We start from the raw sequence: 17640 nt of genomic DNA on the forward strand, positions 1-17640 counted from the left end.
AAAGGGGACTCTCCTCAAACAGCTGCTCACATGTGCACAACAGGACTGTAAAACTAAAACAGTGGGAGTCACAGGGAAGCTGCAAAGTCCTTTTTATAGTTTCTTGCTGTACTACAATTAACGACTTGCTGATATTCATCTATATATACACACACACGCAGTACATCCGGCTAGGTCTGGGCAATAAAGAGAAAATCAAATCTCACTATATTTTTTACCAAATACCTTAATATCCATATTACAGTGATGTTGCGGGGTTGACTATTGGTGTTTACCAAAACATTTATGCTATGAGATTTGATAAATAGTCATCAGTAGTGTATATATAATGACTAAGTGGGGAAAGGTAAATAATAGAACAACTACAACAGTCTGGTAAATTCAGAAAATGAACCAGCAAAAGACCACACTTACCCAAACATGATACCCAAAATCTAAGACAATATCTAGTCTCACATTATGATATCAATATCATATCAATATAATGCCCAGCTTATATCCAGCATTCTCAGAGATATGTACAATGATTTAACATTATCATTTTAATGTAGGATAGTAGGAGAGTGTCAGAGACTGGCAGTTGAGAAAAAACGTTGTTGGGGTTGATAAATTTCAGTTCAACTCAGTTGGACACTTATTATACATGCACACACACAGACTCAGGCACTTCAAAAACTTACCCGATAGCAACTCTTAGCCATCTCATATGGCCTTGTGGTGAACCGTGCCCCACTTTTCTTTTTAAGGATCCCAACATAACCTGCAAAGAAAAAAAGCATGCATGACTCATCTCAGTCCGTCTGAGATTCTGCAGAGCAATCATTTCCTATCCAGTCTGCTAAAAGTAAAGGTGCTGCTAAATACACAGCTTATGTTAAGAAAAAAAAACACTGGTGTTTTGTGTGTTGTATTTTGTTGTATTTTCACTAAGGATATTTAACTGCCGTTCTTGTCTTTGTGGTGTTAAGTGACGTAATCTTTGCAGTTTTCATCTAATGTTATTCACCTGAACACCATTATTGTTATTTACTTTCAAAAGAGAAATTTTAAAAAGGGAAGAAAGTGGAAACTGTCACATTAGCTTTGATTTTCAACACGATAATGTTCTGCAAACCTATCAAAAGCCACAACAACCTGACTCTCCTGTGTGGTTTAGAGAAGTAGAGAAGAAGCTTCTCTGATGCTCCCAAACCACTTCAAAAGCAGCGGGTCAATATCAGGACAAAACCACAAACACTCCCTGTGATAAAACTTTTAAGAGAGAGCAGATAAGTGGTGTAATTTATGAAGCCGATCTATTATTTAAGAACCCAAATCCGTTGAGAGAAACAGGAAAACAGTTGTGAAGTTGCACCAAGGGGAGGGCTTACAGTTGAAGTGAGGTAAAGGATGCAAGACTTTCTCCCGCAAAAAGCACAATAAACTGATGTATGGGATAAAAACTTTTGCTTAAATCTGCAATAACTGTATTCTTTTGGCTACATGAGGGCAGAGGGAACAAGTGAACACAACATCCACATGTTCTTCACCTTTTAAGTTGATATCTTAGGTGCTTATTCACACATCCAGCAGTTAAGGAGCAACATTACCATACATTTGGAGTCGTGTTTCTGTCCACCTGATGAATCTAAGTCCAATATTCACTCTCTTTTACTGCTCTTTTTGGTCTCTACCAACCCCTGAGGGAAATATCTGTCTCTTTAGCAGTTAAATGCTCCATTATGTTTTGCAGCTAGTCACTAACTGTGTGTGTCTGCTGTTTGGAGCTGAGCATGTAGGGTATAGAGGGTTTTAAGAGCCTTTTTTAACTAAAAACAGCTGCCTGCTGCAGCTGGAAATTGTGCTGCCAGAGTGAACCAGAACAGTACAGTTGTTAAACATTAGCTAAAACTTGCAATAAAGCTCAGTAAAAATGACGGGAGCTGCCGATTCAGTTAATAATTCTCCTCAGGTTGAACACTACAATAATCTGTCATTCCAACTGCACTCTATTAGTGTACTTGATACCATTATAAGAGACTTCATGGTGTTTCATAATGATATGCAGTACTGTGGTGAAATGGAAGTCTAATGGATGTCACCTTCTGTGTTGCTCACACATTTGGAAATAGATCATAAAGGTGCAGTCAGTGATTCTAATCTAATACACGCCACAGTGTGTCACATTTAGCAAATATCTCCTCACCTGTTTTGTTTGTGCACTGAATAGGGTGTGCCATATCATCATGTTCACGATAATGCTGGTATATTCTTTAACAAGATATGAAAAATTCATATTGAGATACTTGAGATATTTCTGCTTGTTGACACATTGACGTCATATTGCTACCCATGGGAACAACAAATATGACTCAAAGCAAAATTTCCGACTCCGCAGTGATTCCAAAAAGAGGAGCAGCGTCAGTATTGTGGAGTAAAATGTAGCGTCATCAGGCCTGGACTGATTGTTTTATAAACAGCCCCGGACTTCTCACACTTTTGTAGCGAGTTAGCGTGAATTACTCTCCCTGCAGAGGGAACTCATTCAGCAGCACCTCTGGCAGCTGAACAGCATCTCTCCCTCTACTCTCTCACCGTGCACACACAGGAGTCGGTGTCGTCACGTGATTAAACCTTTGGTAATGTAAACCTATGTGCCACTCACAACTCGACAAAAAACTACATATATGTGAATGTGCAATAGTTATCAAAGCATTAAAGCCTGTCACAGGTTACAGCGTGATGATTAGAGGAGAAATGGCAGAACATAAAGGTCCAGGTGGAAAAAAACCCCCAACTCAATCATTTAGGATTTCGCTAAAAGAGAAGGAAATCGCCTGTTGATTTATTTATTTAGATCCCAGGGTACTTTTTTTTTGCATTTGAGAGCTGTTTAAATGTGTAATTTGTGGTAGATTTTATTTTGTTGAACTATTAATATTATATACAGAATCTGAATCTCACTCTGAGTTACTGTTGTTGTTTACAAACAGAAGAAATGAGAGATCCTTTCTGTTTAGTTTTTATTGAATATTTGTAGGCAAACTGTTCATTTATTTTGTTGCAATTCTGTTTTCTTAAATTAATAATACATTTTTTTTCTAATTTGTCATAATGTCAAAAATATTGTTATTATTACCCTGAAATACTGCGATATTATTTTAAGGCCATATTGCCCACCTCTAGCGCTGAAAAAATTGTCAACAATCTTTCTCCAGAAACGCCAACTCTACCTTTAACTGACAGTCGAGTGTTAAATGAACATCGTATCATTAATGCCAGGTCAATGCAATATAACTCAACAATGCAGAGCTAGGAACCCAAATGAGTTCCGCTGTAGCTCAGTGGTAGCACCCCTGCTCTGTCCCTGTGTCCTCGTTGGCCTGGGTCCACTGTAGTGGATAAGCTGACCTGGTTTTACAGAGACTCTCAGTCTGGGCAGAACACAAAGAGAACTGAACCCAGAGAGAGGAAATATGATGAGTGGGCATAATGATAACTTATTCCACTTGGTGAAGCAGGGTAGCATTATTAGGGCTTCACTAGAATCATACATAGAATACACAGTTACTCATCATTTATTTCCTTGAACTGTCTTCTCTTTTCTTATTCTTACTTTTTCCTACACTGTCTTGGTTTTATACATAAAATTTCTTTCTTTTTTTTAATCAGTTTTCTTTTAATACCTGATTATTTTATGACTTGTTTTATTTTCCTGCCCCATGAAGCGCTTTGTAATGTGAATTTTGAAAAGTACTCTATAAATAATAATGATTATTATAATCATTATTATTTTATACAGTATGCATTTATAATGCTCAATGTTACCCAGCTAAATATATTGTAAAAGAGCATTAGTCCACTGACTGTTGTAAAATACAAAAAAACAATGAAATAATAAACAAGTTTCTGTCACTCAGTATGCTCTAGGAATGCCTGCAGGCAGCTGAATGAACATGACAAACCAACGGTAACACTAAATTACAATAAAAGTTTGGTTCATGCCATTTCTAGGAAAACAAACTTTTTAACTTTCCTCTAGTGGTACCTAGCCATGAAGACAGTTTTGGCCTTTTGATGATTGCTGCCAAGGTTTTTACATATCTCAAAGTCTCTGTAATTTTGCCTCAGCCTAAATACAGTATGGGTGACTTGGAGATTTGAATGTAACCACTGGCATAGGTAGGTGTTACTCCATCAGACTGTCTTCACTTTTTTTTCACTTTATAATTCTGAATAAAACATGGAGGTTTGGTTCAGATTACATACCATCCCCACATGCATAAAGCTATCAACTACAAACAGGAAAATGTATGATTTTTATTGGACTTTCTTAGTCGAAATAGAAGTGTAGCCTATGCTAAATTATTCCCAAGGCTACTGTAAAAGGGAGCAATACACTTACAGACTCAGCTGCTCCCTAAAATACAACCCGTGCAACCCTTAAATATATTAAGTCAACACTGCAACTACATTCTCTACTACATTTCTTAATATGTTTCTGATATGACCTGCTAACGGCAATATTTACAGGCACACATGACCACCTAATGCCAGAGACAGTCATGCAAACGCCTACATTTCCTCAGGTGCCATACTTGAGCTCACTCTGACCTTTCATGGTGAGGACACCACGGCAGAAGTCTTTGAAGTTGATCCTCCCATGAGAATCGGGGTCCAGACATTTGGCCAACTTCTTCACCTGTGGAAAAGTACATGGCAGCATGAAAACAGCATGGCTATCAGAGCACACCAACCACATTTCTGTTAATGCACAGTGAAATTAATCAAGGATGAGGTTTATTTGCTTCCGGTTTCAGTTAAAAAATAACACTTCTGTCTGTCTGTTTGAGGTCTTGGGGAGCAATCATCAGGGATCCATGATACTAAACCTGCATATGTTCAAAAATGACCAGTTACTTACAGCCCAGATGATACAAAATGTGCCCATGCATTGGTTAAGTTTATACCTTTTTTTAGACATTATACATACATTTGAGATATTATTTTGTTGCATGAAAAAGGGGTTTTGTTAAAAAAAAACAACAACTTTTGTTATAACATAAACAACCACTGCATTTCTTAGGTGTACCACTGGTTTAATAGAACCAAGCAATCATTGGTGTTCTTAGGCCTATGCTTTTTCTGCTAAGCCAAATCCAAATGTGTACTGTGAAAAAACATTATAACCAGTTCTAACACACAGTTATAGTATCATATTGGTGTCAGGATATTGAAAAAGTAACATTTATCATCATCTTCATCCACCTCAACATGTATTTCCATGTGTGTGTATATAACTGTGTTGATGCAGGTCTGTGTCTCCTACTGCCACGGTAAACCAGTAGGTTTCCGAGAAAAAGGTGGCTGATAAGCACAAAGCAGTTAAATGTGCATGACTCATCCTGCCTTTTCAACAGGCTCGTTGCAGAGATGCAATGCTGTAAAAGGGTTCATATCACCAGCCATATTAAGAATAACAGTGATAATTTGATACTCATAATATTCTATGATGCTGTATCCGTCCTCTCTTTTCATTATCAATGCAAGCAAAACCATGGCTTTTCAACTGCAGACTTCCCAGGCTGTAAAATAACTAATGTCCATCAAAAAACAGACTGCCAGAAACTTTGTTTTCAAAATGTTAAAAAAATAAGAAAAACAATATTCAAATTTTACCTCAAAGCTTCTACTATTCTAAGTCATGCAAACAAAAGGTCACACACGATGTTACACGATGTTAAAAGATTATGCGCTTGCGGGATTATAACCAACAATAAATGTCTAAATGAAAACTGTTTACTGCTTTTATCATATTGAAAACAAAACAATGTTTACAGCCTCACTGTAATTTGCAATGTTTATAACACAGCACTTGAGCACTATAATGTCGGTGTTTGGCCAAACAGCTATTACTGATGGTTTTGATATTCTTAGAGCCTTGGGAGTTCTAAGTGTTAAGTTTATCTAGACAATGACAACAGAGGGAAGGCAACACAGTCATTAAAATCAACAATGTTTATCATCTTGGCAAATTCAAGGCAATCTGTCTATTAGATTAGGAGACAGTGGATGTGCAAAACTGATATTTTGGCCTGATGGTGGTGTACATATGTACAAAATGGGCAGGAATCAGCCTCTGGCCACCCACTCCACTAATATTTTCTTGAGTAAGCAGAGTTTGTCCTCTTGTAATGGCCTCACCTGCTGCTTCCCACATAACTGATTTAAATGTCAGTAACTCTCCTACACACACTTTCATTTTCTACAGTTACATCCTTGATAATTCATTACTCCTCTGTTAAGATCTGACCTCTGACACTGAACACCCGTCAGCAGAAATGATGACACAGAGCTTTAGTTTTATGCTTCATATTTATAGTTTTAGTTCATGGCTGTACATTAGTTTGGAGTTGTAGTGTACACATTTAGTTAACCTCTGTACAGTCACACTTTAATTTGTCTTTAGACAGTGTTGGGGGTAGTAAACTACATGTAAGTAACCTAGTACCTAGTTTATCTACATTTTGCAGTAGCTTGCTGGTACTTCAACTACATACATACTACTTTTTAATCAATTTTGTGTAGTGAACTACTAAAACTAAAAACAAGCCATAAAAGAAAAGAAATAATTTTTCATATTTATTCTACAATTCCTTTAACCCCTTTTGACCAGCCCTGTTGCCTTTTTTTCTCCCTCCTGACCACTGTGAAGACATGCCCAGGCAGTGCGTTCATCAGAAAGAATATGTTAAACTAAACTTCAATGTAGGCAGGCGTCTCACTGATGGACATTGTAGACAGATGTAATGCTGTCATTCCTTGCACTTTCCCATGAATAATGTTTTTTTTCCCCTTATTTTAATGTGTAACAATAGGCACTTTTTGTTTTTGCAATAAACTCATTTGAGTGGCATTTGGTTTCTTTGTATTATATGTTGTTACAATTTTGTGTCTATGGACACTGTCAATTTGATCTTTTTTGAGATCAAAGTAGTTTGAACTATTTATTCTCTGTAGCTCCAGTTAGCCAACCTGGATTTCACCCTAGAGTACCTTTGCTGCAGTTCAACTTCTTCCAGTGTGAAGTAATTGGTAGCTTGAAAAGCTATGCCTTCAAAGTAGCTTCCCCAACACTGTCTTCAGACAAGTTTGCCTTCAATCATTCATCATTTCTATTTCTTTGAGTTACCAGTGCTGAAGGTGCTGCTGTTGGTGGATGGACATCTTGTTAGGCCTGAAGCAAAACATGAGCTGTTAAATACAGGAAGTGGCCAATTGGAATGTACCACGTGTCCACCACATCATGGGGGTGTCGGGTTTTATCGTTCACAGACTGTTTATTTCTTTAGAGTTGGTGTTGTGTTGGTTAATTACTGAATTAAATATATTAACGGATCATCTGTACTGTTTGTTTTATTTTTAGTTTAGTGGGTAGTGTTTGTCTTTCACAAATGGTCTGATCACTCATTACATATACTGTATGTTTCCCTGTTGTTTTTAGTTAGTTTAGTCAGATTTTGTCATGTCAGGTCACTTTAGTGTGTTCAGTTTATGTTGAGTAAGCATTGCTTGAGTTACCTTCTGTTTAGCTGACCCCCTTAATGAGCCCAGAACTTTGTTGCTCATTTTCTTTAATGTTTCTTTAATGTTTTGTTTAATGTAATAAAAGCCTTTTTTTTTTTGTTTTGGAAACCCACCTGTGACTGCTCATGCCTGCCAGCTCATTCCCTTGCAGCTAATAATGACCAGCCTGGTCTCACAGAAAAGGACTTTCAGCCAGGAGACTGATGTTTGTGTCCCATGTGAAAACAAAAGTCAACGTAGCTACGTGACTACAGACTTTATGTAAGTACGCGAAGTTCTTTACAAAGGTAATTTATGTAAGTACATAACATTGTAACTTCCAAAAGTGCAGCCGTTGGTAGACGTACTTTCATTGCGTTGTTTTCGTGTTGCTGGCACATAATTTTAAGAAGTTTCGTGCCCACCACCACATAATGCGTAAAAGGTCGTGTCCATTTCATGTATTTCTGTCAGACTATGTTGTAATGACAGTCCATGAACGTGCAAGAGGTCACCAAAATCCTTAGAAAAAATTCCCCTGGGAACTATGATAATGTTGTGGAGTAATTTACATAGAAATTTGACTAGCAGCTGTATTCTTCAAAACAGACCTGCTGTCAAACAAATGGACAAAATGACATCGCCATCCTCAGGCCCTCACTGAGGCAGACATGATTACCATAAAAACAACTATAAATAACTTTTGACCTAAACCAAGACTGAAGGCAGTGGGCTGTTTATTTAAATGAACCAACAAACCTCATGTGCAATATCACACATTTGTATAATTCAAGTGGCCAAAACATGTCCAAGTACATGCACATCCTCCACCCACATCACATCACTGAAGAGGGCTGCTGCCTTTAAGCACTCTGCACCACGGCTGAATAATGCATTATTCTCTTTGCAAGCTACCCACAGCCATTTCAATTTTAACAGCACTAATTTTAGCAAAGGTTTGTGACTAGATGGAAACAACTTCAGAGTTTTCCCAGGTTAAAAAAAAAAAACTTGAGTGGGGCCTTGATGCTCAAACTCTGAGAGGTAGAGACAGCACCATGACAAGAGACAAAATAAGAAAAAAACAGTGTGTCACTACTTTTTTTTTTAAAAAAAACATTTCCAGTTTTGCTAGTCTGGTCCAGTTTATGGGCTTAAACCAGCTTGATTTCATGTCAACCAGTTGTACTGGCATTTGTCATTATTACACTTTCTGCCAAATGAAAAAGTAGCCCACATCAGCAACCTGTGCCAACAGCGTCACAGAAGCAGACAGAAAGCAGGAATAAAACACAAGGAGGAAATGATGATTCACTCTGCTCCAACCATCACAGTGCCTGCAGCGCTGTTTGAGCAAAGCGCTCTTGTTGCTGAATGACTTGCCGACATCTTGCCTCTGGCTGCCATAGTAGCCAGACCAGCTGTCTGTAGTGCTGTAAGGCAGGTGAGGGTCATGTGTAGTTCCTCTAGATTCACAAAAATTCCCGTGAGATTTCCTGTTCCATGTTTCAAGTGATCATTTTAACCCAAGCCATTACCTTTCATTCGCGCTAACCAAGAGCTTTTTGTGCCTAAACCTAACCAGATCTTGACCACAGCGTTGTCACACCATAAAATAGCAAGACATTGCTGTTGAAGCGGCTCACGCAAGTTTCACAAAACTTGATAAATATATTATGTTTGCTAATAAATGGAATAATGGAGCTACTAGTGTCTGACAGCCTATTAGGAAATGAACTGCCAAACAGAGGCCGGTGTTACACCAAATTCTGTGACCCATCAGATTCTGTGACCCAGCTCCTTATCCTTAACCTCCTAAACCTTAACCCCCACCACTAACGTGTCCATTAAATATACCTGTTTTTTGGGGCAACGTGACAAGATGGAGCACCTTATATACAGCCTGTTTAAGGAGGGAATATTGCATCATTAATCCGCCTCGCTGTTCTGTAGGCTATAAAACATGTGAACACATAATGGGAGGGGCATTCTTGTTCTGCCATTTACCTGACAGTGGAGGTAGTAACAAAGCTGAGTGTCATTACGTTCAACCTGGGAGCAGCTGCTGAGTCAAGTCAAACACCCAGTGTTGAAATCTGGTACACCAGTTTGGTCTGGTGTTTGGCTTAATATCAAACCAGTTTTAAAATGTTTAGACCCACCCAATCCTATTGCCTGTTACTAGAACATATGGCACACACTCTAAGATAGGTCATGTCGAAACCTCATTACGATTACCCTGGCAACTGGGTCACTCAAAGTGCTGCTCATTAGAGCATTTTGAGGTGTTTTTAAATTGAGGTCAATAGAGGACTAAGATCAAGGTAACCTGTCTGTTTGGATGAAACCCAATTTTAAGAGATCTGTATAAGTCAGCTGTTCCTGTTCAAGAGTGCTGTCAGCCTAGTTTATTGTTTCTGACTTGCCTTTAATGGACAGGACAGTTAAGTGTGAAAGGGGATGACATGCAACAAAGGGTCACAGGCTGGACTCGAACCCAGGGCGCTGCGGCAACAGCCTTGTACATGGGACGCCTGCTCTACCACTAAGCCACCAATGCCCCACTTGTGCTTAAATTTTAAGGACAAAGTGAAAGGGAAAGAAAAGAGGTCAGAAAAAAAACGTAGGATTACGCTAGTGTGTGCACATTTGCATGTTTCTGTACGACTGGGAGAGTGTCACCTACTGTGTACAATACTAGGTCAGGTTGTCACGGAGCAGCCGGTGGGATTTGCCCATATAGGACAATGACATGAGAGGGTGATGTATGCAGGATGCTGCTTAATGCAGTGCATCAATTAAATAGCACAAACCAAACAGAGTAGGTGCAATTAGCATGTGTGTTTGTTTTTCTGTATACACAATCTTATTTTAGTCAACAGATTTTCTTTTTTGTGCAAATGCTGCATTATTTCCAATACAAAAGTCAGAGAATTGGATCATAAGAATGGGATTATCCTTTTCAAACAATGATTAACAATAATAAAAGGTCATACTAAGTATAAAATGTTTTGCATGATGCTGTATAGTATCAACTAATGTGTAGGTCCTTAGTTATGCATCCACTTATATAACCCATTTCCCAGGTCAGTGGAAGCTTCCCCGAGGAGCTAATCAGTGCCTCCACAATGTTCCTGCAGATGAACAACACAGCACAGAGGAGCCAATCAGCTACAGAGTTCTGTTCAATTACCCTGACATGCAGCAAGACACGAGGGATGTCCACAGTGACACCTGCTCTGATAAAAAACATCTAACATATAACTCATAATATTGCTTATTCATTAAAAACTAAGCTCTTTGAGGTCAAATGAGTTACAGAAGATGACATTATTTTCTACTTTGTTATGAAGGTAGGTCTTTCATAATGATATGCTAAAAAAATATCTCCACAGTCAGGCAAAGCAGCATCCTGAATCGAGGCTTATTGGACGTCAGAGTTTTTAAGTTTACATTTCCCAATAATAACAGATATAGACTGTAGTCTTTGTTTCTAAGCTTCATAGTAATTCAATTTTGACAGTAACAGGGCAATACAACCACTCAGGGCTGAGGTAATATGGCGTTGCTTGACAGAGCAGCCTGTCCAACAGCCTATGAGCAGCAGTTCCTGAGAAAGAGCTCTCCTCTGCTGCTGTCCTGGTCCCTTTTCCAACAACAACCTTAATAAACCCTCATTGGCTTTCCTTTTTCTCCAAAATACACTCATATACTGAAGTGCCAATCCTGTTCAGTGCTGCCAGAAGCTGAAGCTGTTTCACAGATTGGGTGAGAGGCAGGGTGCACCCACACTGAACAGCCTAGATTTAAATACATGTCATGTACAAAATGCTAGGGACACATATCTTACTTACACCGGCTTACACTGAGGATTGCAGGGGCAAGTGGTGTAAGAGAAAAAATAAATAAATTATATACACACACACACACACACACACATATATATATATATATATATATATATAAGTAACGGTGAAGACTTGAACACAAGCGATATTCACAGAGCCGTCACTTTCTGCTAAAAAGCCTGCATTAAAAAAGTAAAATAAAAACCCTACAGTATAAGGTAATGCAACAATGGCTAAGAGTCAGGGAGAATAAAACACTGAATTTGTCCAAAAAATGCCTAATAAGTAATAATAAAAACAAAACAAAAAAAAAAACATCAGAAAAATCCTAAAAATATCAAGGAAATTCTGATTCATCCAAATCCCTTGTTTAACACAAACTTCCTGCAGTGTGTTCACTATTTGGGTTAATTATATAGTTTATTTTGAACTGCTATTGGTATGTACTAAATATAATATAAAATAGGCCTATTCATAAAATATGTCACTTAGTAAGGGGGTGTCAGTTTACTGAATAACAAAAAAGGGTCCTTTAAGAAAAAATGTTGTGAACCACTGTTTTAGAGCTTAAAAATAGTATTATGATATATCAGCTGATATCCTTTTTCATCTTCTAACCGCTTCATCCTCTTGAGAGTCGCGGGGGGGCTGGAGCCTATCCCAGCTGACATCGGGCGAGAGGCAGGGTACACCCTGGACAGGTCGCCAGACTATCGCAGGGCTGACACATAGAAACAAACAACCATTCACGCTCACATTCACACCTATGGACAATTTAGAGTTATCAATTAACCTAGTCCCCAATCTGCATGTCTTTGGACTGTGGGAGGAAGCTGGAGTGCCCGGAGAGAACCCACGCTGACACGGGGAGAACATGCAAACTCCACACAGAAGGGCTCCCACGCCCGGGATCGAACCAGCAACCCTCTTGCTGTGAGGCGAGAGTGCTAACCACCACACCACCGTGCCGCCTCCTGATATCCTTTTTCTCTTAAAAAATATAACAAAATACAAACAAACATTTTCAACATAGATCCTGTAAATGTGGTTATTAAAAAACTGTTTCCAAGACACCAGGTTTTACCCTTGAATAAAAACTTGAGTGCTCTCTGCTAAACAGACTACAGTGACTGCAGACATATCTTTGGCATTTCTGTACTGTTATTACTTATCACTTCTCAGTCACATACACTAATACCAATATTTCAGCAGTAAGATATTATAAACAAATATATGGCCTGTACTGTAGCTACTTATCTTCACACTGAGTTTCAGTCCTCTGCTGGGCCAGTTTGAACTATTCACATCTCAGTTTTCTCAGTAGTCACCATGTTCTTATTCCTCTGGTTTATATGTCGGTTTCATCTCCTTTTTTTAATATTAGATTTTGTCAAATCAAACAGATTTTTTTCTACATGACTTCTCACTTCAGATCAGAAATGTGATGCCTCTACTATTCTGCACATGCAATTAAAATGTTGGAAAAATGTTAAAAGTGAATAGCATATTTCCACCAGACAGAGTGCCCAGCGAGCATTCAGAGTACCTTTCCTGCTCCAGTAAAACTTAACAACCATCATAAGTATTACACAGAAAACTTTCAGGTCAGAGAGGTAAAGGGTCATCAGGTTGTTTGGCTGGAGTGTCATATCTATTCCCACTGTTCCCTGAGAAACAAAAAATATATTTTTGCTTTAGCTTCAACCTGCAGAACTTTCATTGTGTACCTCCTCTGCATCAGTCCGGTCCAGCTGAGCTTTTCACAATTAGCCTCTCATGTCAAAAAGTGAAACTTCACGTTACCTTCTTCATCACATATTACGTGTAAAATATTTTCGAGAGGTCAGATAGCCTGTACACTACAGATAATAATGAGGGCGCGGGCAAAGGCTAGCGTTATTATACTGTAACACCTGACCTCACTATAATGGCGGAGGGAGCCAGTAGTTTGAGGGAAAAGAAAGGCTAGGCAAAAAATGTAAGCTACTAAATGTCCAAGACAGATGTTCTCACCTGTTCTGTTTGTCCAAACTGAGAACCCAACTGCACAAAGTGTTCAGGGCGGATAAACCCGTCTGAGTCCTCGTCACACACGTCAAACACCTCTTTAAGTTTTCTCACAAACGTCAGCAGACGCTCCGGCTCAGGAATAAAGTCTTCACCCATGACTTTATTGTTTTATTCGTCTTTCTTTTCCCAGGTGTGTTACCCCGACTATACAAAACACCATGCTGTTAGGAAACCGCTCGAGCTGCGAGCTCGTGGATGCTGCTGCTGCGCGCGAGAGGAGGAGTGATGCTCGACAGAGGACAAGTCCCAACCCGGAAGTAGAGGGACGCACAGCAGTGGTTTCTCCATAACCACTAGACCGAGGCAGACAGTGTAAAAGTTCACTTATTCCTCGCCTCCCACTCAGTTTATCACTTTTTCAGCTTCACTGAAGTGTTTGTAAGGCATTCAATTGCTATAGCAACCAGTGTTGCTAATAATTTGTCATAGTAAGAGAGTAAATCAGAGGTCATTTATAAACTATATTAAACTATTCCCTAACTTTGCCATGCTGTTACAAAACACCATAGCACAAGAAACATAATTTTACCTACAGGCCAAGATGGCTGCCCTTTGAGCTGTTGTTTGGCTCTGAGCCTTATGTCAGTAGAGGGGCAGACTGATTCCTCTCACTGTATCAGTTCCTCCAAGTTTATAAATGTAAATGTATCAAATATTTCCAGTGCTAATACTTTTTTTTCCTGCAAAATATGATGACCTTGTTATAGTACATGCACATTCAACAGCTAGTAGGCTACCGCCTGTCCCACACAACTCCTCTTCAATGCATTACCAGTCATCATGTATATGTTTACATTTATAAAGATTAAATATTTATTTTAATGCATTGATTTAGCATCCCACCTGTATGTAGGTAGGCTATGTGAGCTCTGTGAGCTCAACACGATGTTACAAAGATGTCACTGACCAAGGATATGTTGTTCTTTGAAGGGGCAAGTAGCAGTAGCAGACATCAGACATCCCAGTTATTTCTGCAGCCTTGTGCTGCATTTATTGATGCTATCGAGCTCAATTCTTCCTTCGTCTCGCTTCCTCTCCTCTACGTAGGGTCATGAGAGGGTTCGTTGTGCCCGGGTGCTACAGCGGATCCCCAGTCGAAGGTTACCTGCTACGCATTCAGCAAAGCAAATAAGCTATGAGTTGTGCAAGCCTCCAAAAATGAGTTCCCGATCATATTTCATGGCTCACCTGATCAGTTTCTTTTGCTCTTTATTATAAATGTGTCGTTTAACGCTTTGAATTATAAAATACAAGACACATCTTCTTTCTGTTGTTTTCATATTACAACTTACAGCTCATCAACACACCGAAGTTGGAAGGACAATCGAGAAGAATGCAAATGCACCATGGGCTTTAGCTGGCAGAAGTCTTGAGTCTGATCAGTCTTTGCTCATTCGTTCAACCTCATTGCTGCATTACCTTACAGCATGTTAGGAATTACAAGTCAGGCTGACCCTGACATACTGGACACTGAAAAGAGCTGTTCAAAAAGATCATGATCATTTATTTCTGCCCATCACTAAATTCCAGCATGTTAACATGAAGAATGATACCGCTAATATGCTGTTGTAAGTACAATGTTTACCATGTTCTCAATCATTCTTTAGCATGTAAGCATGCTCACATTAGATGATAAGCAATAGATACAAAGTGCTGAAACTAATGATGTCTTTCTTTTTTCAGGTTTGCATGAGCCAAAGATTTTGACAAACCCTTTTGACCTGTCGATGGTGCTAGAGGAAAAGTTAGTGTATCACTATATAATTAATCCTGAGAGGGACATCAGTGTACCAGATTTCATGGCCATTCATCCAACAGTTGTAAAGACATTTCCTGCAAAACCACAAATTTGAACCTCATGGTGCCTGGAGGAAAAGTCAAACCAAGTCCACCAGTCATTGGGATTTATTGTCTGCTGGCCATGAGCATTTGCGTTTTCACATGACAAGTAAAAACTTTGACCTGCTGGTGGCAGTAGAGGAAAGGTCAGGGAATCATTTCAGTCATCAGGAGTCATCATCAGGACACCACGGATATCTGTACCGCATCAGCTGCATGTGACTGGGTATCATGTGTGATCACCAGTTAACATTTGTCTGGTTTATAGTAAGCGAGGCATGTGTTTTACAGAACAGTGGTTAACATGTTCTTAAATGTTTCTGGTGGCATCCTTTTGCTATTTGTGCATTCAAGGCTGTATCTATAACTTTCATTTAACTCATTACACTTAAATTTCAGCATCTAATCAGAGACGATTTACACCCAGGATGGGAGGTGAGTGCTGTTAATAAGTCAGAAGAACAGAAAGCAGCAGATTCTGGATCACATACAAGGACCAGATGTAAGATCACAGATTTATGAGGAGATGCACATGTGCTACTGTCTGGAGAGAAAACAAAGCTCCCTGTTTTATATTGTACTGTCTGCTGATAGTAGGAATTATGATGCTGAAATATAACCCACCATTTGTTTTATAAACAAACAGTGTAGTATTTCCAGTGTTGGAATGGGGGAATTTGTTTTTTTTTATTTCAGTGGTATCATGATAAAATGGAACATAACTCATCTTCTTCCTTAAAAATACACCACCAGCTCACCATAACCACTGGTTTTTCTCTTCTGTATTTGACATGTGTCATTGTGTTTACTTCCCTCTACATGTTTCTGTGTAATGTGTGGGAATGACACACACAAGATGAATTATTATTATTATTATTATTATTATTCTTGAAAGAAAAAGTAGCAAATGTGTTGTAAAGTCATCCTGTTAATCTCAGTTTCCTTAAAAGGACAGTTTACCAATCTGTGTACCCTTCGTTCTTTCGTTTTTCCATTTCAAAACCAAATCTGAAAAACAGAAAAACAATCTAGTTGTTCTGTTTTTTCTGTTTTAAAGCCAGAAAACAGAACAACAGAAATCACGAGAGACATTGCTGTTGAGTTTTTCAAATGTATTGTGGTCATTTGCTGAGCATTATAAGCTCTGAGCCATCTAGTTATATTATATAGAGAGAAGACAGACATCTGTAACACTCAGCAACTCACACCTGAATCTGGTGATCTGTCCCTTTAATAAGCACGGACTCTGAGATGCAGATGTTGTGTTTTTAAGAGTTTTAAAATGTTGTTGCACCTGATCACTCTTTGTAAGAGGAGGCTCCTGAAGAAAAAGTGATAGGCAGAGCGCCCTCAAGGATCTGCACTTAGATTAGATTTACAGCTCCTCTATGGCTTGACTGTCAATAAAATTCGAGTAGCAGCGATCCTGCTTTTGATGAATTTATTATGAAATATGAGTCTTCATTTTGCAGGGTTCTAGGGGAAGTTCCCAAAATAATATTCCCAGACTAATGTGATTTAAATCTGTACCCCAACCCTCTTTAGGGATATTTACCACCTTGAGATAAATTAAATGTATAATGTGCACTTTAATACTCCTCTAGACTGGAGTTATATTCCATCTGCTATGCAAACTAAACTACTTCTGCTTCACAGCTATTCAAGTTTGGAGTTGCTGACAGAGTTTATAAACATCTTGTTCTATCTATCAGTGACCTAATTCTTGGTCTCTATTATCCAGTTCCTCTTTTCTTCTTCTATCATCTGCAGCTGTGGCTGTCTCTAACTTTTCCCACACTTTTAAGTCTAATTCTTTCTGCATAAGAAAGAATAGGCTTGTGTGTAAACTCCAATAAAGCAGTCACTGAAAAAGGCCTGAAAACAAAAGTTGAACATGTTGTAGGCCTACTTTGCATTTAATTTATGATAGTATTTAGTCTTTATTTCCACAAGTAGAAATAAAGAAAGAACAATAGATCTGATCATTGGAGGAACAAAAAGCAATATGTACTTCATTATCAGGGTAATATTTCAGGACAATATTTCTTTAATAATGTTAAAGACGGTACAACCTCCATTTCTTTTAATGAAATCCGACATCTGCAAAACATAGACTTGCTTTTATATATAGCGCCTTCCCAGTCTTCCACACTCAAAGCACTTTTACGCTACATTCATCCATTCACACACACATTTGTACGCTGGTGGCTGAGGCTACCTTACAAGGTGCCACCTGCTACTCAGTTAAACACTCACATACATTCACACACCGATGGCATGGTAAGCAAGTTTGGGGTTCATTTGGGGTCTTGCCAAAAGGACACTTCAACATGTGAAC

General features: G+C 38.8%; 1 protein-coding gene across 2 annotated transcripts in view; it reads right to left on the minus strand.

Moving 5' to 3' along the window:
- The window catches only part of rab11fip4b (RAB11 family interacting protein 4 (class II) b), a 75735-nt gene extending 62081 nt beyond the window's left edge, over nt 1-13654 (minus strand). The window contains exons 1-3 of one of the 2 annotated variants that reach the window (XM_049571452.1): nt 13407-13654; nt 4594-4681; nt 681-760 (exon numbers count right to left, since the gene is read on the minus strand). In XM_049571452.1, coding sequence (XP_049427409.1) covers nt 681-760; nt 4594-4681; nt 13407-13559 — 321 coding nt within the window. In that variant the 5' untranslated portion in view covers nt 13560-13654. The remainder of the gene's footprint in view (nt 1-680; nt 761-4593; nt 4682-13406) is intronic. The other variant, XM_049571453.1, reaches the window with a different exon arrangement.
- Between the last annotated feature and the right edge of the window lie 3986 nt (nt 13655-17640).

The sequence above is a fragment of the Epinephelus fuscoguttatus genome, linkage group LG3, assembly GCF_011397635.1.
Source record: "Epinephelus fuscoguttatus linkage group LG3, E.fuscoguttatus.final_Chr_v1".
Classification (NCBI taxonomy): domain Eukaryota; kingdom Metazoa; phylum Chordata; class Actinopteri; order Perciformes; family Serranidae; genus Epinephelus; species Epinephelus fuscoguttatus.